At 46.0% G+C, this 21,389-nt stretch overlaps 2 protein-coding genes across 3 annotated transcripts; one reads left to right on the plus strand and one right to left on the minus strand.

The window, feature by feature from the left end:
- Positions 1-19: 19 nt before the first annotated feature.
- hdac3 (histone deacetylase 3) lies at positions 20-5,498 on the minus strand. The gene is made up of 15 exons (XM_084697266.1): positions 5,323-5,498; positions 4,860-4,942; positions 4,556-4,698; positions 3,695-3,776; positions 3,482-3,538; positions 3,319-3,374; positions 2,751-2,884; positions 2,554-2,634; positions 2,310-2,383; positions 2,007-2,071; positions 1,571-1,660; positions 1,397-1,455; positions 1,185-1,264; positions 908-1,065; positions 20-680 (listed from the first exon to the last, which is right to left on the minus strand). Exons 1-15 carry the CDS (start codon positions 5,375-5,377, stop codon positions 611-613), a joined length of 1,287 nt encoding a protein of 428 aa, XP_084553392.1. The 5' UTR covers positions 5,378-5,498; the 3' UTR covers positions 20-610.
- A 1,762-nt stretch (positions 5,499-7,260) lies between these two features.
- On the plus strand, positions 7,261-19,375 carry rell2 (RELT like 2). 2 transcript variants are annotated; one of them, XM_084697267.1, is made up of 6 exons: positions 7,261-7,987; positions 10,265-10,526; positions 12,481-12,543; positions 12,706-12,769; positions 14,138-14,317; positions 14,429-19,375. In XM_084697267.1, the coding sequence occupies exons 2-6, from the start codon at positions 10,325-10,327 to the stop codon at positions 16,914-16,916; spliced, it is 2,997 nt and encodes a 998-aa protein (XP_084553393.1). In that variant the 5' UTR covers positions 7,261-7,987; positions 10,265-10,324; the 3' UTR covers positions 16,917-19,375. The 2 variants fall into 2 exon arrangements, with proteins under 2 accessions (XP_084553393.1, XP_084553394.1); XM_084697268.1 differs by lacking the exon at positions 7,261-7,987 and having other exon boundaries at positions 10,450-10,526; positions 12,706-12,791.
- The last annotated feature ends 2,014 nt before the right edge of the window (positions 19,376-21,389 follow it).

A 21,389-nucleotide genomic window follows, 5' to 3' on the forward strand; every position in this document is an offset into this window, starting at 1 on the left:
GAGCACCACAAACACATCCGTCGGTTAATTCTTTTATTAAAAAAACAAAACAAAAAAAAGTTGACAAGACTTCATCAAAACATGAGATTCTTTTTTTTCCTGGCTTGTTTGAGGACAGCCCTGTGTGTGTTGGCAGTCTGACAGCAAACAGATTAAGTGCTGCCCGGAGAACAGCCCAACACCTGGAAACTGTCAACACCTCTACGGCCATCAACGGATCTGCGATAGGAACACGGGGCTGGGATGGAGAACATCCCCGTATTTGATCTGGTGTGTTTGACCATGTTGCGTGGCTGAGCTGTTGATCTGGTAGTGTCTGTACCAGGGTTAGGCTCCTTCACAGGGACTCAGCCATCTGACATTGATGAAGTGCCGACTCAGATCTGCTCTGGTTCTGTCCTCTACACATATAAAAGAGTACATATGAACATAGACAGATACAAAAGGAAAAAGAGAGCGATGGTGGAGAAGAGGAGTGTTCTGACTTTGGATCCGGTCCATTAAGTCCCTCAGTACAGCTGGTGGAACGACTGATGAATGGATGGAGGGATGGGTGGATGGATAGAGTCCCAGTCAGAAGAGAAAGGAGGGGGAGATAAGGTCTGCTCCCTCAAATCTCCACGTCGCTCTCTTTGTCGTTGTCATGGTCACCGTCGTAGAACTCGTTGGAGGCTTCCGGCCTAAGGTAATAACATCATTCATGAGTTCCAAGACTGAACACCACAACACCTGTGTGTGTGTGTGTGTGTGTTCAACTAGAGTAGTTGTAAACCTAGTGTGTGTGTGTGTGTTCACCTAGAGTAGTTGTAAACCTGGTGTGTGTGTGTGTTCACCTAGAGTAGTTGTAAACCTGGTGTGTGTGTGTGTTCACCTAGAGTAGTTGTAAACCTGGTGTGTGTGTGTTCACCTGGAGTAGTTGTCCTCGGAGCCTCTCTCGTCAGGGTCTCCCTCCTCCGCACGTTCGTAGTTCAGCAGGTCGGACGGCACGTCGTGGATCTGGACGCTAGGGGCGTGGTTTAACATCTTCAGGTTCTCCGACACCGTCTGACGAATCTGCTCCAGGTACTACACACACACACACACACAGTGCTGTTGGTCGCCTCTGCCGTATAGTCTGATGTTGCTGTTGGATTATTGGTTATATGCGGGCGGCTAGGTTAACGGGGCTGCCTAGGTGACGGTACCTGTCGGGAGTTCTGGTTCTCTATCCTGGTGCTGACGTCCGGGTGGAGCGTGAAGTCTGGAGCGAAGTACTCAAAATACTCTGGAGGGGGGGAGGGGGGGTTTAAGGTCCGGGTAAAGACCGCATATGAAAGTTGGAACACGTGTTCATAGAGGGCATGGGTCAACTGTGTGTGTGTGTGTCTCTGTGTGTGTGTGCATGTGGAGGACTCACCACTATACGGCAGCTCATCACTTATGGGCTCGTCTACCAGCAGAGACGTCTCATAGGTCCTGGAAGACACAGAGAGATCATCACTTCCTGTCAGGACGCAGCCCCCCCCCCCCCCTCCCAACCACATCACACACACACACACCCCCCCCGCTGTGACCCAGAGGCCCCACTCACCAACACCTGGCCACGTTCCTCACGGTGTAGCCCCCACCTCCCAGCACCAGCAGAGGGATCTTGAAGCTCTTCACAAACTCCACGCAGTCCCTGCAGGACACGCGCACACAGGAACACAACAGCATACAATCAGCTTCCCTCACGTTCCCCTCACGTTCCCCTCACGTTCCCCTCACGGGGATGACTCCTCTCCACCACTGGGGGGTAGTATGAGTTCATGTTAAAAACAGCTCAACATCCCGAGTTCGAATTCAAATGCAAAAATTGAACGTATATTGGAAGAAAAGAATGACTGTACTGTACAGACATATTCACAGAGAGACAGGAGGCCACTGTCCAAAATAAACAATTTGATGCTATAAAATGAAGCATATATAGATACATGTCTTATGAGCTTGTAGACCCAGCGCAGGCCTGATGTGAGGGCCTCTCTTACCCGTGTCCTCGTATGCTGAGGTTGAAGCAGCCCAGCCTGTCACAGCCCAGGGAGTCAGCTCCACACTGTGGACAACAGGAGTTTGAGGGTACAGCCACACTGTTACTGAACACCCAAACACTCCACACAGACTATACTACAGGGTCGGTAAGCCAAGGGTGAGTGTGTGTGTGTTCCGGACAGGAATTTGTGTGTGTGTGTGTTTGTGAGTGAGTAAGTGAGAGACAGAGAGAGAGAGAGAGACAGATACAGAGACAGAGACAGAGAGACAGAGAGAGAGAGACAGAGAGTGTCAGGACCCACCTGTAGAACGATGCAAGTAGGCTGGTAGAAGTCCACCACCTGTTTTATGACCGGCTGGAACAGCTGTCTGTAACCTAGCAACACATAATAAGTTCAGGCTGAATTAGGAATACAGTCCAAACAACCTGAATGTCTTTTGATGTCACACACATTTCCTCCCTCCAACCTCTTTGTCTCATTGGCCAGACTGACAGTGTCAGCTTCCTGCTTGGCCAACCAGATAGCAGGCAGGAAGTAGACTTACTCTGGTCATCGATGCCATCCCTCAGAGGAACGTTCAGACAGTAGTACCGCCCGCTCTCTGCCCCAACCTCATACATGTCACCTGGTGGAGTTCACACACACACACACACACACACACACACACACACGTTGAGAAGAGGGTCAACATAAACACACCGACATGCTATCCTGGCATGATGTCAAACACACAGTTCTTACCTGTCCCTGGAAAGAAGTAGTTCCCGTACTTGTGGAAGGATACGGTCATGACTCGGTCTGTCAGGTAGAAGGCCTCCTGTACCCCGTCGCCGTGGTGAATATCTATGTCTATGTACAGTACCCGAGGGTGGTATCTATGGAAACAGCTACACGTGAGGAGGAAGTCCCATACCGTGTGAAGGCTAACTATATATACAGGGACCCTGTAATAGGGTCACTGTAAAAGGGACATTGTAACAAGGTAATTCTAACAAGGACATTGTAACTGGGGCATTGTCACATGGCCATTGTGATGGGGTCACTGTAACAGGGACAGTGTAGCACGGACGATGTAACATGGACATCGTAACAGGATTATTGCAATGGAGTCATTGTAAAAGGGACAATGTAACAAGGACACTAACAGGTACAGCTCTTGAAGACTATGTGCCATCTGTGTGGCTTCGTAGGTAGAGGTGATGGTAGAGAAAGGCAGGAGATGTGTTCTAGTTGGAGGAGCTAGATAGAACAAGAGTGTGTCTTTGTGTGTGTGTGTGTGTGTGTGTGTGTGTGTGTGTCGGCGACATACTTGAGCAGCTCCAGTATGCTGATGACAATGTCGTTCACATAGCAGAACCCCGAGGCCTACACAAACACAAAACATGGTCGGTCATCACAAGTTACACCTCAAGTAACACGGCCAGTTACCTTAACACTTCAATAGCCACGGATAAGACGTCAATGTTTTTCACCTCAAACTTCTTGGCGTGGTGGAGTCCGCCAGCCCAGTTAATGGCTATGTCACATATCTGTAGGACAACACACACACACATTACAACTACAGCTGAGATGGTTACCTTAGCCCTGGCAGGACAGCAGAGAAACTCTGCTGGACCTTCGGACTAGATAACAATCACCCCTGAAGGCCAACATTCACTGTACGTGTGTGTGTGTGTGTGTGTTACCTTGTGGTTGAGCTGAGTGGCCCCTTGCAAAGAAGCTCCGGTGTATCTGGAGCAGAACTCAAACAGACCTGGGAACACAGGACTGACCAACAGACAGGCATGTTAACATAACACAAGCACGTTACCTTATAGGAACACATGTGCCCACAATACACATTAACATACTAGATAGTCATCTTTTTCAACTCATGTTGACTGTCAGTACACAATGTGTGCTGTACAATGTGTTTTCCTACAGAGATTAATAGGTACATTTGTCAGCACAAATAACTACTATAGCAGTCCATCATAGCTAGCACAATGTTCAGTAAAAGCTATGTCATAATTTCATGCTAGTCTGCTGCCCATGAGCCTTGATAACTTGCTGTTATTTAGTTGCTTAACTCTGGGAAAGTGTATCATACTAGCACAGAGTAATTAAGAGCAGAGATTGATCCACATTTGATTTCTCATAGGGACACATTGAATGCAAAGTGTTTGAAGAACTGGAGAGAGACAGTTAAAGGACACATTTAAGTATGATGCTGAAGGGTCCCAACAAAATAAAGGTGTTACTTTTTGAAATATAGGGTGCTGTGTAGATGGGTGGGAAAACATCAATTTCATTTATTTATTTTTAAATGAGTCTGTGTGGTTGAAAATGGTCATTGATTGAAATGCAGAGCACTGCAAACGTATTCAACCCATTGGAAAATATAAACAATTTCCCGTTTGATCCAAACACACTACTCCATATTCTCATTCCTCAAAAATGAAGGAAATCGATTTGTCCTACCCATTTACTCACCACCTTACAATAATGATACGTAACAGGAGAGCACAGTAGAGTAGCAAATATAATATAATGAATAGTATTCTCACCAATCGTCCCCAACATTGAAGGTGTTGAGGCTCTTAGTGAACCCCTGCATGTTGTTAGGGCTGACCTTCTGCAAGAAGTCTATGTAGTCTTCTGAATGGAATCGACACATGTCATGTTGGGAGGCCTTGTATGGCTTGAATACCTGGGGCGTGCACACACACACACACACACAAAAAAGGATGACAAGGCTGAAGCTTCCAGGAGTATTTTGCACCTATTACTAAAACAAAGTTAAATCATGCATGGTACATGCAAGAGCATAACACTGGAAGTATCAAGGCACTTCCAGATGTAAAATCTCACCATCATCTTCTTGTAGAGACCATAGTGGAGGACGAGGCTGTGCGTCAGGGACAGACGGTGGGGCTTCATTGGGTGACCCGCACCTGGATTATAAGAATGAACTTGTATCTGAAACCTGGAAACGTTACACAACTAGACACGCCAAGTTTAAGTGACTAGTGATTATTATGCTCCAATAATAATCAGTGAGAAAGCTAACAACCACTGAGAGCACATATGAACATAGAACATCAATGATTTGCGTCTGCGCAGCAGTTCTATGCAATTGATTGCCGAGTGATTCTCTTCTGCAAGGAGGCTCGTCGACTAATGTGCTTAATAAAATATTGATGAATAATAAATACGTAGTGTTGTCTAGAAAACTAGAAACCGTTTACAGTGTACGATATCTGCTATATTGCTAACGCGTTAGTCGGCTTGCACTAGCTTGCTTAGACTTATTCGGTTTTGAAACCAATCATACCATAATGAAAGTTTCCCACGTCCGGGTCGTAGAAATAAGCTGTTCTATTACTCATTGCAAAAGTAGTTAAGGAAAATGTTCATCCACAAGATAGGTATTCGGTACTATAAAAAAAATGCTGCTTTATTACTTCATTTAGCATGTAGCCGCCATTGTAAACACCTAGTAAAATCACGTCATCATTCAGCGACGTCTGAGTAGGAGGTGGTGGGGGGGAATAGTGCGGGGGGGGGGGGGGGGGGGGGAGTAGCATTACTGACTATTGCCACTAGGGAGAAGTCGTATCCAAAGCACCTCACATTGTAACCTCTGCTTTTGAAATAGTACTCGATCATGTTGTTAGTAGATAGGCTATTTATGATTGGGTAATAGACATCATCATTATATTATTTAGAGGGTGTTAATGGAGATATGTTTGTATTATGTGATTGATACAATCACAATTAATTTACAGTTTTTTTACAGTCACTAGGGCGCATTCCTCAATACTTAAGTCACATTTTCAAAACTCTTAACGCAGTTCTCCTAACCAACTTTCAGCTCGGCACAGCAGTTAATTTTACATTCAAAATGCACTAAAACTATCCAATCACTTCATACATGTCTCAAATCAACTCATTCTTGCATGACACTAGCAATGGTTGACAGCCAACAAACATACTTTGTAACCCACAAAACAATGACCTAAAAAACACTAACAACAGCTGGTATTATACAATGTTTTCTTATGTAAAACAAGGACACCTCTCAACTGTTTAGAATTCACTGCAATATTTACTTTTGAATATATTACTATCTATTTACTGGAATCAGCCATGATGCTTCTATATGTTGTAAATATATGTTATTTTTCACTACTACAGTAATTCCAGAATACAAGAATTTGTATACACACTATCCACTGATACAGATACAATAGGAATGCTAATCTTAATCCATATGGCCACCGGTTCTCATCCACATCACATCTTACTGTATGTCATCTAGGGCAATACACTTAGGAAAGATTCTTCCGGCATGTCTGATCCATCCCTTGCAATATCCAGGCATCCAGCATTCATTGCGTCCAGGAGGGTCATTTGATCATGTGGATGGTGGTCATATAGTAAACCTTCCACCTCCAATAATTATTCTATGGGGTTGAGGAATGGAGAGTAAGGTGGGAGGAAAAGTGACACCATTCTGGAATGGGCTGCAAACCACTCGGTGACTGCACAGGAGTGGTGAAATGCCACATTGTCCCATACAAATGTTGTCTGGTTTCTTTTCTCTGCATCCCTTTATTGAAAATATCACGAGAAGGGAAAAACTTTGAATGACGTTTAAGTCATAGAAATTAGGTCAAATTTTACACCGGTCTGCCAAATGTATTTCAAGCATTTTAAATGCGTGTTTACACTATGCATTTTGTGTCAAAGCAACAAGAAATGTGTTAATTGTATAGCCAACACAGACAGATGTTGTGCTAACTGTGTGAAGAGTTTAGGAAACAGAAAAAAAGTTACAAGTACTGAAAAACATTGTCAGCGATTGAAAAATACTGTAAGCCCCATTGTACCGAATTTGGTTGCAGTTCCACCAGAGTTCCACTGGGGATGATCGCCGGCAGTGAGTGCAAAATTAATGGGAGTCTATGGAGTTAGATGGCTACATTTGTCTCTTTCGCCTGATTGTGATCGAAGTTTCCCCGAGAGTGGCAGTTCTGGTTTGGTCAGAGAATGTCTAATATGTATAGACAGACTCAAACAGACTCTGGTTTGGGTTCTACCAAACTAGTTTACTTCTTTATTGCTTGGCAACATCAGTTCAACACAATCAGCCTGGAGCGCCCTCCAGTGGCAACAGGTACCATTGGAATAACATCATAAACATCACATTAATGACTTCAAAATAACTTGAGTAAATTAACTAGGTATAGTTGTAGTACAGTTAAGGACACACCTACTACAGGAGAGGGAGACTAGAGCATAGAGATACCACAACAATAGGTATACCATAACTCAAATGTCTTTACTCATAAATGCTGAGTTTTTAAGTAAAAAGGTTCAATCGTAAACAAACGTGACTAAGGCTAAAATGGGGATGAAATTATGTTTCCATCGCAGGTCATCTGGCAACGGAGAGGGTGAATTTGTGGCACTCTGCTTGGTATACATTTATTTAATGTCACTCAGCATGACTAAGAATATATTTCACGTTAATGGATAATGATTTTGGCTTAAATAATATCGGATTTTAAATATGACGTCAAAAACAAGACAGTTTAAGTAGTAAAAAAAGTGTCTTCTCATAAAACATAAAGTTAAAACTGTTGGACTTTTAAGAAAGAAGTCTATTTAGGCTACTGTCCCCAAAGGTGAATACATTCCAATTATTACAGTAATCATAGGGTATGCTTGGCCTATGGTCTTTTTCATAACAATAATGCATAGAGCCTTGGCCACTTTATTTTGGTCGTGGACCTGTCTTGGCCATTTTCCCTTTAAATAACTTGCAGGTTCTTCTGCACTCTGTGCACGCTGTATAGGCAACTTCGCAGCGCAGCATTGCTCAGGTTACACCGCACAATAACAAGCGCCTCATTATCCTTGTCCTACCGGAGAACACCGACCAACTGGTAAAGCATCCACCGGTAGCAACGGATACTAATGATTCTGAAAAACAAGTGAGTCGGCTAAACGGGGTTTTGCCGCGTTTTACGGTGATCTGGGGAATGCTTAATCTAGAGATTGGGTTAAGAAAGCATTGTAACTAAACATGAAGAATGATGATGCAGCAAAACAATTATGATGACGTGTTTATGTGCAGCAAAATATGCATTTTAACCGTAGAATTGATGTCGTATTTTAATGATGATTTGTCTCTTCATTTCTCATTTGGTGCATGCGGTAACGGAAATGATCAATAATGCAGGGTGCCGGGTTATTTACGGTTGTGCATCCTGTTATTTTAGACCATGTTCATATTCTCGGTAAAATTGTATCGTAATGGGAGACTAATCCACGTTATGCGTTAAGATGCTGTAATTTGTGTGTGTGAGCCGCTTCTCGAGGACAGTTGTGACTGCCAAGGGCAGATGTGTCGTCATTGCCACGGGCGGGGCGCTGCCAGGGTGGTGTATAATTAAAACTTGGTCTAGATGGGAGTTGTGTTGTGCGGGATGATCATCCCGATTGTCCTCAAGGCTACCCCATTTGACTAGAAGGCCGATGTCAGAGGCAGTAAGTTTCTGTAAATGCTAACCTTAAAATACGATTTGAATACTTGTTTTGAAAGGTATTATCCTCGTGAAGCAAAATAGCAGAGTATATTAAGTCTATACATGTAATGATGAAACATGACAGTGTAAATAAGGGATACCATTCTTTAGTTGGAGATTGGTTAAGTGCTGTGGTTACCGCAGAATGTGTCACTCGGACTGCACCACAGCGTGCTGGACCATCCTCAGTGTCAACGCGTGAGGCACCCAGCAGGTGTAGCACCTGGTGTACCCAATCTAAGGTGACTCCTGGAATCACACAGTGTTGAACTTCAGGTGAGACACGCTTGTCACATCCTCAGGATGTTGACAAGTCAGGAGATAACGTTTCCATGTGTTCATGTAAGACACTTTTATCCAAGGCGACAAACAAATAGTGCAGATTGGAGGAAGTTGCTGTACTGTAGGAGCATCTAGGTAGGTTTAAGTCGCTGTAGAACAAGAATGAAGGACAGGGAAGCACGGCTAGACATGCACAGGGTGTTGAACAAGACACTAATATAGTTACACTTCTAAATCCAAAAATATATGAATCTCCAAATGGCTCATTTAAGCCATAATTGGTTATATATCATATCAAATATCAGTTCCATCTAAGCTTATCATCTCACCCACACCCTCACACAAATACAGATAGAGACAGACCCACAAGAGGTAAGGGAAATGAGCCAGTTATTGATAACTTCTGGCAGGCATGGCATAGAGTATAAAATCAATAACAAATTTAAATTGAATAGCCTGTCTATTATTAGAAAACAGGGTAGCACAGAGAGAGAGATGCAGAAAAAGAACTTTGTGATAATTCCCTACTTAGTCAATGTACTTTCTGGACTGCTTGATAGGCTGGAAAACACCACATGCCCAAACCCTCGCACACGCATGACTGTGTCATCATCAGAATGTGTGCTGTCCTGTTGGAGGTCACAATAGTGCTGAGTCACATTTCAGTTCATGTCTCTCACACACACATTCTTTCTGTCAGATGATGCATGAATGTATGTGTGACTGGATCTGTACACTGCAGAGTGACACTAATCATGGCCTTATCAGGAATGCAGAGAGAGAGAGTTCACCGACAGAGACTAGGAAGGCTGCCTTATGCTTCCGAAACCTTCACAAACACACAGAAACATACACACACTTACACACACAGTACTATAAACATAGCGTCCTGTGATAGGAGACAGAGGGGCATGAGAACGGCTGTTTTTTCTTCCCAAAAGACACAGGAAATGTTTTTACAGTTGCAGGGGAACTCCAAGTGTGTGTGTGTGTTTGTTTTAAGGGTTCATAGACCAAAGTGCTTCAAAAGTAACGGTTCAGAAATATTTTTTTTTCTCATCCATTCACATTTTGAATGTTCCCTTTCAAGCTGTGTGTGTGTGTGCGTGTATGTGCGTCTGCTAGGGCAGATAAAGTGTCTCATAGGGAGCGCTAGTGTAGAAGGGGTTGAGAGCTAGCTTATCTCTCCTGACAACAGCTCTGATGTACAGACAACCCAGTAGGCTCACACATGCACACACCGACCATGCTGAGAACGGCAGGCCGTAACTTCTGTCCTGATAAGGAGGGGGGGCAGTCCCCAAAGATAAGGTCCAGCAAGCCTTACCCCTCCTCACTGTGTGCCCCCCCTTCCCCCCTCTCCCTGCTTGTGTCTGTGTGCGCATCTATGCCAATCACCAGAGCAGCCGCGGTGGTACAGTTGGCAGCCGAGCGGAGCGTGTGAACAGTCGAGGCTGAGCGATGACAGACCTGGACGCATCCGTGGTTGGGGAGCCCCCCCCGCCGTACATTATCTTCCTCCTGGTCTTCCTCTTCTTTGGCACGGGGCTGCTGGGCTTCCTGGTGTGCCACCTGCTGAAGAAGAAGGGTTACCGCTGTCGCGCCGGTGGGGAGGAGGACGAGGAGGAGGACGTGGAGGAGAAGTTACCACTGCCTAACGACGGTACGGGGGGATCACGCTGAGGGGAGCAACAACAAAGCAGAATAGAATATGCTGTAAGGCTAGCATTGGCTTATCATACTGGCTAACATGGAGGCTAATGACAAGCTTCCTTTGGCCAGTGATGGTAAGGGTCACATACAGTACAAGAAAATACATAACAAGGCAATAGAAGGAGTTGTAAGGTTAGCCCTAGCCAGTGGTAATATTACACAAGCTAGCATGACAGTGACAGTTACATTGAACTGAATAGAAAGTTACAATTATTTTGAACTGGAAGGCTGTTAGGATAGCTTGAGTTTATATGAGCTAACATGGAAGGGAAGATTCCAATGCTCATTAAAAGTAGGGTTTAGACTGAATGGAACAGACTGGAAAATATTACACAGCCTAAGATGAAGGATAAGCTTGCATGACGGAAGGAGGTAGAGGGATGGTGGATATAGAATAACATCAGAGTAAAGTAGGTCAATGTTAATTGTACGGTAAACAGGCTAATATGAGAACAGTAAAAGCTCACACTGCCCAACAATGGGAGAAATTACAGAATAGACTAGTAAATTGTGTTAATACTAATGTAAAGGATGTTGACTCAGCTTGAAGCATCTATAAGCTGAGATACAGTATCCCAGGTTTCCATGATAGATCCCATTCACACAGTTGAGGGACTCTTGTCCCTGGAGACTTGGGCTGAACGATTAATTGCAGTTGCAATTATATCGCAATGTGACAAAACGAGATTTTGTAATCGCAAAGGCTGCGATTTTACTTTGGTGCACATTACACTTTACCTTGACCTGTACGATGGCCTCAAGCTCGACATAACGTGACACTACAGACACTTACAGGGACAATATAGCCTTTAAAAAAGATGCAAAACCTGCCTGGCTAACGTTGCTACCTCACGGGGCAACACCACCAACCTAATTCGGCCCTAAAAAAACACCACAAAGCCATGTATGGGAGTCAGGTGGCTGAGCGGTTAGGGAATCGGGCTAGTAATCAGAAGGTTGCTGGTTCGATTCCCATGTAATTGCTGTGTAAAATGAAGTTGTGTCCTTGGGCAAGGCACTTCACCCTACTTGCCTTGGGGAAAATGTCCCTGTACTTACTGTAAGTCGCTCTGTATAAGAGCGTCTGCTAAATGAGTAAATGTAAAATGTAATGTATGATGCATTGTTAAATTGCTGAACACCAGTGTGTCAGATGAGCCAAAAAACACCTGACAAGATCACTGATCAAAATGTTTCAAAGCCTAACTCCATATTCATATACGAAATTACTCAAGCAGTAACAGCGTTCATCACAAAAGATATGATGCCCCTTGGTGATACACATAGGCCTACAGTAGGATAACTATGGCTCTCAGTGCCATTATGTTTCTGTGAGGCTACTGACTGGATCAGAAATGTTTAGACACTTTCTTTTTCTTTTAAGATTTAACCTTTAGATGCGTGAGTTCTAAATATTTCTGACGGCCCCCACAGCGCAAGTTTTTCTTCTTCTCCAAAACGGTAGCTAGCTTGAGTTAATAAGAAAGTGCAACGCACAGGTTATTAGCCTACGTTTCGCTTTGATTCACCAAAATATTTTCGAAGAGGTACAGGCGGGTATGTTTTCCTTAATTTTTCTGAACTTTGTGTGTTATGTTGCTGATTGGAGATCAGTAATATGTATCTATATTTATTATAATAAATAATAAATCATATATTAATCGAATACTACATCGCAATACAAATATTAGTCAAAATAATCGCAATTAGCTTATTTTCCGAAATCGGTCAGCCCTACTCGAGACCTTGGTATTGAACCCTCTTGCTAGCTGCTACCAAGACAGATAGGGAAGGTCACACTGACGTTGCATGAAGCGTGGTGCCTCCAAAGGGATCTAGCTCTGATTCTCTCTCTCTCTCTCCCTGCCACCTCTCTCTCTCTCTCTCTCTCTCTCTCGTTTCAGATGATGAGGAGGATAACCAGGACACTGTGGAGCAGATTCTCAAGTGCATCATAGAGAATGAAGGTAACAGTCAGACATCCTCGCAATAGCTTCAGCCGAAGCCTTCAGGTCCCTCACCTTAGCACAGAGGTTGGATAAATGGAAACGTGGCCTCTCTTTCTTTCTGTCATTCTATCTCTATTGCACTCGCTCTCACTCTTGTATTCTCTGTCTCTCATCTTCTAGCAAACATGGAGGCCTTCAAGGAGATGCTGGGTAACCAGAACGTCTGTGAACGACATGACCCCAGGTACATGTCAGGTTAAGATACGGTACAGCTGGATACTATCCTACTACTATCCTTAGCATTATGATATTGCGACTGGTATTCTGCTTAAAATAAATGTGATTTAAAATGAATTAGGAACGATAAAACACAGCTCAAGCCAACAATAAGCGTCTTTGGACGTGAGCGGGCTGAATGGAACTGTTTAGTGAGTCTGATAGGTCGAGACTGGGGCTGTACAGGACACGGGGACAATCAGTACAGTTGAGCTTGTGAGAAACGACACTTACAGTGTAACACTAATTACACACTCCATAGTGAGTCCAGAAGGCATGCATTTACAGTAGAAGCATGAGAATGACCATTGGTTGTAGTTACAGTGTGCTACAATAAATACAATGTAGGTGTATTGTGTCCTGTAGATTCTGAAACCTGGTCCCCTTTTCCCTCCTGTAAGACAGTGAGGCTTTGTCTCGATTCTTGTATTGTACTGTTTGTGTTTAAAAAAGAAAAGTCTAAATTCAGCGGGCCTGTATTGCAGCACCGGTTATACCACAGGTTTAGGGTGGGGTCCCCTTTCTGAGGAGGACAGAACAATGCCAGGTGTGACTGTGAGTCTGGCGGTGCCGTGCCTTTTTGAGGAAATTTTGTCTTGTGCTGTTCGCTTCTGGTATTTCATCTGTCAGGGACTGGAGGCTAAATGCTGGCGCTATGGCTAGAAGTCACTGTCATAGTGATTGTATATGGGTGGATATTTGCCTTTCAACTGTATGTTTCTGTGTGTGTGTGTTTGCATGTGTGGGTATGGGTGTGCATTGTCTTGGACTGTGTAAAGCTCCTGGGACCAGCTGATGTATGTAGTCAACCTTGCAACATCAGCAACTGTATTAAACCTAGTGAGAGACAGTACAGAGGGGATGGGGATGAGGGAGAGAAACTTCTGTCTGGAGAGGGACAGACTGACAAAGAAAGGGACAGACTGACAGAGGGACAGACAGACAGACAGATAGAGGGGCGGAGGGTCAGAGTGAGGGACAGATCACCATGGGGACCAACATTTCACAGAGGGGCTCAGTATTCTATCACTGGCTGCAGAGCTGCCAAACTACAGCTTTTTCAAATGTCTGCCTGTGTCAGCCATATAAAGATGTTCTGAGCCCTGGCTGAGGCTGTTTTGCTGAGTCATGTTTGTCTGGGGGAGAGTAAAACCAGCCATGACGTGTTAACGTTTACATTTTCCCATGGGTGTTACAAGGTCATTCAAGGCGTACCATTATCTGCAGTCCTCATGAATAAAGAGTCACATATTTATCAATTTTTTTAAACTATAATTTAATCAGGCAGGACAATTGAATTAATTATTCAAACAGCTGATGGAGTGCTTGCTTACAGGCTGCTTCGTAAGGAGTCACTGGGGGGCATCCCTTCCCACCATCACACGGTACACTCAGGCAGCGATCACAACTCCTGCCACCTGTGTGTCCAGGGGCGCTCCAAGAAGGCCCGGCAGCGCAGCCGGCCACCACGCCCCAAAGCCCGGCCTGGGGAACAGACAGTCTTCTCAGTAGGCAGGTGGGTCAAACTGGACCGGACCGGGCCAGACTACTGGCGGAAATATGTGGTAGTAAAGCCACAACAACATCAGAGGTTACATCTTTGTTGTGTGTGTGTTTCCTGTTCCAGGTTCCGTGTGATACACACAGATAAGAAATCCAGCCTCCAGGGCTCTACCAACCTGCAAAGCGCCGATTCAGGCGACCAGCTGGACCAATCAGAGGCCCAGGACAGTGAGAAGGGGGAGGAGCCCCAACAGAAAGAGGGGTACAACCTGAGGAACATGTTTAAGGACATGAAGCAGCCCGAGTCCACCAATGGGGTGGTCCCTTTAACCATGAAGAGAAAAAAGAGCCTAACCCTGTTCTCCCTGAGGAGGGCAAGTGACCCCCAGGGGGCAAAGGTCACCATACAGCCTATGGTGAAAGAGGAGCGATACCCTACCAGAGTCCCCCCACCCCCTCTCCTGGAGGAGGTAGATCTCGTCAAGCAGACCTCTAGTCCTACCGCATCCCAGGCCCCGACCTCTTCTCCTGCTCCTAAACTCAGTCCCACACTTGCCCTGGCCTCTACCCCTTGCCCCACACTTGCCCTGGCCTCTACCCCTAGTCCCACTCCTGCTCTGGCCTCCGCCCGTAGCCCCACACCTGCTCTGGCCTCATCCCCTAGGCCCACACCTGCCCTGGCCTCAACCCATAGCCCCACACCTGCCCCAGCCTCAACCCCTAGCGCCAAAAACCTAAGTCCTACCTTAGGCCATGGCAGTGCTACCCAATCCTTGTCTCTCACCCCAACCTCTCCCAGATTACTAGCCCCCAGCCCTCCCTCTGCTCGCAGCCTCTCCCCTGCCTCACCTCCTGCCCCAGCCTCATCCCCTGCCTCTGCCAAGTCACTCCCTTCCCGTAGTTCAGCCTCTGTTAACAGCCTGACCCCTGGCACACCACAATCCCCAGCCTCCTCCCCATTCTCAGCCTCCTCCCCAGTCCCAGCCTCCTCCCCTGTCCCAGCCTCCTCCCCTGTCCCAGCCTCCTCCCCAGCCCCTGCTTCCTTCCCAGCCCCAACTTCCTCTCCAGCCCCTGCCTCCTTCTCAGCTGCTTCCCCATCCTCTGCCTCTAACCGATCCTTAACCTCAACCCTAAGCCCTACCCCAGTCCCCCCACCCCCTCTCCTGGAGGAGGCAGATCTCCTCAAGCAGACCTCTAGTCCTACTGCATTCCAGGTCCCGATCTCTACCCCTTCTCCTGCTCCTAAACTCAGCCCCACACCTGCTGTGGCCTCCAACCCAAGCCCCACACCTACCCTGACCTCCACCCATAGCCCCACACCTGCTCTGGCCTCATCCCCTAGCCCCTCATCCGCCTTAGCCTCAACCCCTAGCCCCACAAACCTAAGTCCTACCTTAGGCCATGGCAGTGCTACCCAATCCTTGTCTCTCACCCAAACCTCTCTCAGATTACCAGCCCCCAGCCCTATCTCTGCTCGCAGCCTCTCCCCTGCCTCACCTCCTGCCCCTGCCCAGTTACTCCTTTCCCCTAGTTCAGCCTCTGCTCACAGCCTGACCCCAGGCACACCCCAATCCCCAGCCTCCTCCCCAGTCGCAGCCTCATCCCCAGCCCCTGCCTCCTCTCCAGCCCCTGCTTCCTTCCCAGCCCTAACTTCCTCTCCAGCCCCTGCCTCCTTCTCAGCTGCTTCCCCATCTTCTGCCTCTGACCGATCCTTAGCCTCAACCCTGAGCCCGACCCCAGCCACTCCCCTGGCTCCAGCCTTTTCCTCTACATCTGCCCCTGGTTCTCCCAGGTTAAAGCTGGACACCAAGCTGGCCTCGGCCAGAGTCTCCCCCAGTCTCAGTAGAGTCTCCCTCACCCCCGTCACCCCTGAAAAACCAGACCTCCAGGCCAGGAGCAGCTCCAGAGCCCAGGACTACAGACGCTCCCCCAGCCCTGGTTCATACAGCCCTGGATCTCCCATCCCTGGGAGTGGATCTGCGGCCAGGCCTGGTCAAAGGAGTGGGGTGGATCAGGGGCTCGAAGGTGTGAGTCTGGCCTCGGATCTGGTTGGCCTGGCCTCCCCAAGTCCAGGGGAAGAAAGGGTAGGCACGTTCACGTCTGGGAAACTCCCCCATGCTTCTGGGATGCCTCCAGGCAGACAGCCTCCGTCCCATGGCTATCCTGCATCCCCCTCTTCCCCCCTGGTGGGCAGTGTGACCATTGTCAAGGCCAGCCCAGAGAGCACCAGGGAGTTCTCTGTGTTCCGCATGGTGGAGCTGGAGGAGGAGGGGTCTACTGGGGCAAGGGAGGGGCTTAGCAGGGGAAAGGAGGAGCTTTGCATGGATCAGCGGGAGGAGCCTGTTAAAGGCGAGGGCCTATCGGGGATGGACTCCTCTACGAAAAAACAGGAGCCATCTGTTCTTACACCAGCAACAAGGGAGAAGATTCCAGAGGCTCCTATGGAGAGTCCTGTAGGAGAGGGGGAGGGGCTGAAAGCCGCAGGGGAGGAGCCTAGGGATGACATGGTGCAGATGGAGGACATTAGAGGCTGCAGGGTGAGTCAGGGGGAGGAGCCTGAGTCCGTGGAGGAGAAAAGGAGCTCACTGCTCACTCAGCAGAACAAGTTCTGAGGCTCGGCCCGAAAGATAGCAGGGGGAAGGAGGGAGAGACATGAGGCCTCTCTCCCTGACCACAGCAGAGAAGGTGAGGGAGGTGGCTTGCAGTAGGTCTGGGGAGATGAAGATGACAAACTTTAAGCCAAATTCCTGACATGGGAATGACAAAGTGACGAGTGAAGCCTAGCACCTCAATGGAACATTTATAACAGATATATTAGGACAGCAGCAGCCATATTGGCTACAGCACAACTTCAGCCAGAGAGGGAATGGCTGACTGGTCATTAACAGACTAACCCAGCTGACTGGATCTAGCATGCCCCCAGGCTCTTAAAGTACCAGGATCAGTTGGCCTGTGATACACCTAAATATGTTTGTGTAACAGTGGTGTCCAGGTAATTGACACCTGACCTTTAGAAAATATAACAAGCAACAGACCCAGCTAGCTGTATTGTACTACAGACCCAGCTAGCTACACAGTATACTCTATCAAGCCACACACCTGGTTGCAATATAATACACTTCAGATCCAGATGGAGTACTAATAATCTACTTCATTCTACTCTGCTCTGTTCTGCTATACTCTACTATAGTATATTTTATTCAATTCAAGTCTACTATAGTCTGCAGAGCTACCAGTTCTGGACTCTTCTCAATGACCAACCTTTAAAAAAGAAACAATCAATCAAATGTATTACTATGTAAATGGCAACAACAAAAAACAATGTGATGTGTATACTATATGTCTGTGTGTAAACATTATCATCATGGGCTATTTCTCCTCTATAACCTACTGGATCACAGCCACTAACAGCTTCAGTCTAGCTCTCTATCAAAGCCATCTGAAACAACCGGCTAGGTTTCCTGGACATCTTCATTCTACCTCTTCATCATCCAAACGTGTATTAGCCTACCCTGCCTCTGCAGAACAATCATGCTCTATTCAATGCTGAGTGTCAGTGAAGACTGAAAAAGGACGAAACGCAAGCGCTGGCCTGATCGGCCACACCCCTCTGTCTCCCTCTCTTTCATCCAAGCTTAAAACTAAGCCATGTTATTATTGTTCAATTAGGATAGTAAGCTTTGAGACTTTTGGATTTTGTTTGAAGTTATATTGTCGCAAACAGTAGGAGTGACCGACCCCCCTTGGAGGAGCTCCCAGGAACACCAGAGTGAAAACCACCACTAATGAAGATGGGACATCTGCATCTGGAATATCCTGAGTCGATTGTGCTCTGTCTCCCCCTGCTGTTCACCACCACGCCTCACACCCCCAAACACCACACCCACCCTTTCCTGTCCTTTGTATGCACTTTTAGCCACATGAGCAAAAAGACAGGGATTTAATAACACACCTCTGTGGTATGAGGCAGTGCTCAGTGTGATGAGGAAGACATTTATACTGAGACTGACCTAAGCAGGTGTGTGTGCTAGTGAAGAGAATATGGTTGAGGATATTCCTGGCTTTTACTTGACCTAATACGAATAATGTGAAACTCCCGAATTCTGGATCTTGTCTGGTCAGGCCAGCCTCCTTGAAGACCGCATCTCAGACCTGCTTTGTAAACATATATTAGAAAACATGGCGTCTGTAGTTACCTGCCATGCATCTCTAAGAGAAAAGACAATAGTTTGAAAAAAACAATGATTTTTGTTACTGAGTCACAGAGCAGTTTCACATGCTTCACAGTTTCACAACAGTTCTTCAAGGGGCCAGACACCAGACTTGATCCAGCACTGAATATACTCTAAAGATCACTATATAATTGTTTGTGTAACCATTTAGAGATAGGATTATTCTCATAGGAATAGTATATACAGGTCTACATATTATGACAATTAAACTAACTATCATGATATTTATGACATAATATCATATTTTGTTGTACTGATGTGAAACTGATCAACTTCCTGGTCACTTCACAATCTACTCACCAGCAGAAGTCTGTGAGAGGCCTGTACGAAGCACAGGCAGAACTGAAGATCTCACACCCTCTGACTATATGACGAGGCAGAACAAAGCACACAAACTAACCAATCAGCCATAAACACTTTCTCTCAATTCAGGCAGCGGTGCTTCATGTAAACTGATACCAGGGTCTGTCTTGTCTTCTCTTACTATCTCTTGCTACATCTCTTTCACTGTCTGTCTTTCTCTCTCCCTCTGTCTGTTCTCTCTCCTCACAGTGACCATATGACTGACATGTCACCTGTATACTCCAACACTTCTCTAGTACACTTCAGTAGTATCTCTATTTAACCTTTTGTTTTTAGCTAGTGGCCTTACAACCACTATACTGCAAGAGTTCTGACAGACATGAACACAACCTGTACATAGTAAGATGACACACCTGCTACGGAGTAAATCCCTATCCGACAATGAGCAATTCAGTTTCTCGCAATGTGAAAAAATGCAGCTGTATAAAGAGATCATTCTTCTGGAATCAGAATCTATATTAAAGCTATGCATTTGACCTGCTGGTTTTGGCTCTCTCTCTTGTTCTACCTGGCCTCTTCACCTCAGGACAGATTTTTGGTGTAATGTTAAACAGATTGACACAGACAAATGAAAATGACACAGGTAACATTAAGTTGGAACAAGCATCAGCTATCAGATTGATGTTACTGTAAACCCTTGCTTAGTTGTTTTTACAGGGGTGCAAACTCGTCACCTTTCGGCGAAATTCGCAGTTTTTGATCCAAAATAGGTCATTTGTGTGTTTTGTGTAGATCTGCAATAAAAATATTTGTGTGTGTGTGTTTGTGTGGGGGGTTCCCTCCAAGTAGGCCTATACTAGTTTGCGATAACAAGCTGTCATTAATATTTTTTCAAGCTTGTTGTTTGTCAACAATGTCAACATGACACACACGCTTTTTATTTTGAGTCTTGGGGTCTGTAAAGGCCGATTTATACTTCTGCGTCTCCGTTAATGGACAGACGCACGCACGGAGTCTGACGGAGTGGTTGAATTCAAACTACTCCGACGGCTCTGTGTGCTGAAAGCAATTCACCGCTAGAACTGTAGATGGTGCTGCCGCTAGGTTATCGAAAAGTCGGAGCAAATTTACAAATTAGCCGCTTCATCAATAAAATAAGAACATTCTTAGCATTTACACTGCCCATTTCTCGTCACATTTTAATTCAGATGCTGATTTACATATACTGTTTTGCTGAAATATGAATTGTAAAAACTTACAACAATGGAGGTCAAAGGATTCTGTTCTCTTGTTGGTCACGGCAACCCCGCCCCTGACGCAAGCGGTTCTTAATAAGGACCAATCACAGCCAAGGGGTATCCGTAAATGACGGACAGACAGATAGATAGTCAGGAAAATCAGGAGGTAAAGGCCGATTTATACTTCTGCGTTTTTACGCACACGCACACGGGGAACGCCCTCTCCTTCAAGAAACGCCCTCTGCGTGTCTTCGCAGAGCCCTCGCACAGCTCTGCGTGCGCTTCCTGATTTTCCTGACTATCCGTCTATCCGTGCGTCTTTTTACGGATACCCCTTGGCTATGATTGGTCCGTATTGCGTCAGGGGTGGGGGTTGGGATTGCCGTGACCAACAAGAGAACAGAATCCTTTGACCGCCATTGTTGTAAGTTTTTACAACTCTTATTTCAGCTAAACAGTACATGTAAATCAGCATCTGAATTAAAATGTGACGAGAAATGGGCAGTGTAGTTGCTGAAAATGTGCTTATTTTATTGATGAAATGGTTCATTTGTTCATCTGCTCCTACCTTTCGATAACCTAGCTAGCATCGCAGTGCAGCGTCATCTACTGTTCAGGCTGTGAATTGCTTTAAGCACGCAGAGCCGTTGGAGTAGTATAAATTCAACCAGTCCGTCCGACTCCGTGCGTGCGTCTGTCCGTTAACGGAGACGCAGAAGTATAAATCGGCCTGTACACGAAGAGCTCTGCGAGAGGCTCGGAGAGGACACGCAGAGGGCGTTTCTTGACGGAGAGGGCGTTCCCCGTGTGTGTGTGCGTAAAAACGCAGAAGTATAAAATCAGCCTTAAGGCCGATTTATACTTCTGCGTCTCCGTTAACGGACAGACGCACGCACGGAGTCGGCCGGACTGGTTGAATTTATACTACTCCGTCGGCTCTGCGTGTTGAAAACAATTCACCGCCAGAACAGTAGATGACGCTGCACTGCAATGCTAGCTAGGTTATCGAAAGGTCTTAGCAGATGAACAAATGAACCATTTCATCAATAAAATAAACACATTTTCAGCAACTACACTGCCTATTTCTCGTCACATTTAATTCAGATACTGATTTACATGTACTGTTTAGCTGAAATAAGAGTTGTAAAAACTTACAACAATGGCGGTCAAAGGATTCTGTTCTCTTGTTGGTCACGGCAACCCCGCCCCCACCCCTGATGCAAACGGTTCTTAATAAGGACCAATCATAGCCAAGGGGTATCCGTAAAAAGACGCACGGACAGACGGACAGTCAGAAAAATCAGAAGGCACA

Source organism: Hypomesus nipponensis, chromosome 1 (assembly GCF_054491055.1).
Source record: "Hypomesus nipponensis isolate SF chromosome 1, ASM5449105v1, whole genome shotgun sequence".
NCBI lineage: Eukaryota > Metazoa > Chordata > Actinopteri > Osmeriformes > Osmeridae > Hypomesus > Hypomesus nipponensis.

Bases quoted from the DNA above. Each gene is read 5' to 3' on its own strand.
- rell2 (XM_084697267.1), top strand. From the start codon at position 10,325: ATGACAGACCTGGACGCATCCGTGGTTGGGGAGCCCCCCCCGCCGTAC. The intron at 10,527-12,480 runs GTACGGGGGGAT...CTCTCGTTTCAG, and splicing joins GTTACCACTGCCTAACGACG to ATGATGAGGAGGATAACCAG. The intron at 12,770-14,137 runs GTACATGTCAGG...GCTTGCTTACAG, and splicing joins TGTGAACGACATGACCCCAG to GCTGCTTCGTAAGGAGTCAC.
- hdac3 (XM_084697266.1), bottom strand. From the start codon at position 5,377: ATGAGTAATAGAACAGCTTATTTCTACGACCCGGACGTGGGAAACTTT. The intron at 4,943-5,322 runs GTATGATTGGTT...CTTATAATCCAG, and splicing joins CGTGGGAAACTTTCATTATG to GTGCGGGTCACCCAATGAAG. The intron at 2,384-2,553 runs GTAAGTCTACTT...ATGTGTTGCTAG, and splicing joins GGATGGCATCGATGACCAGA to GTTACAGACAGCTGTTCCAG.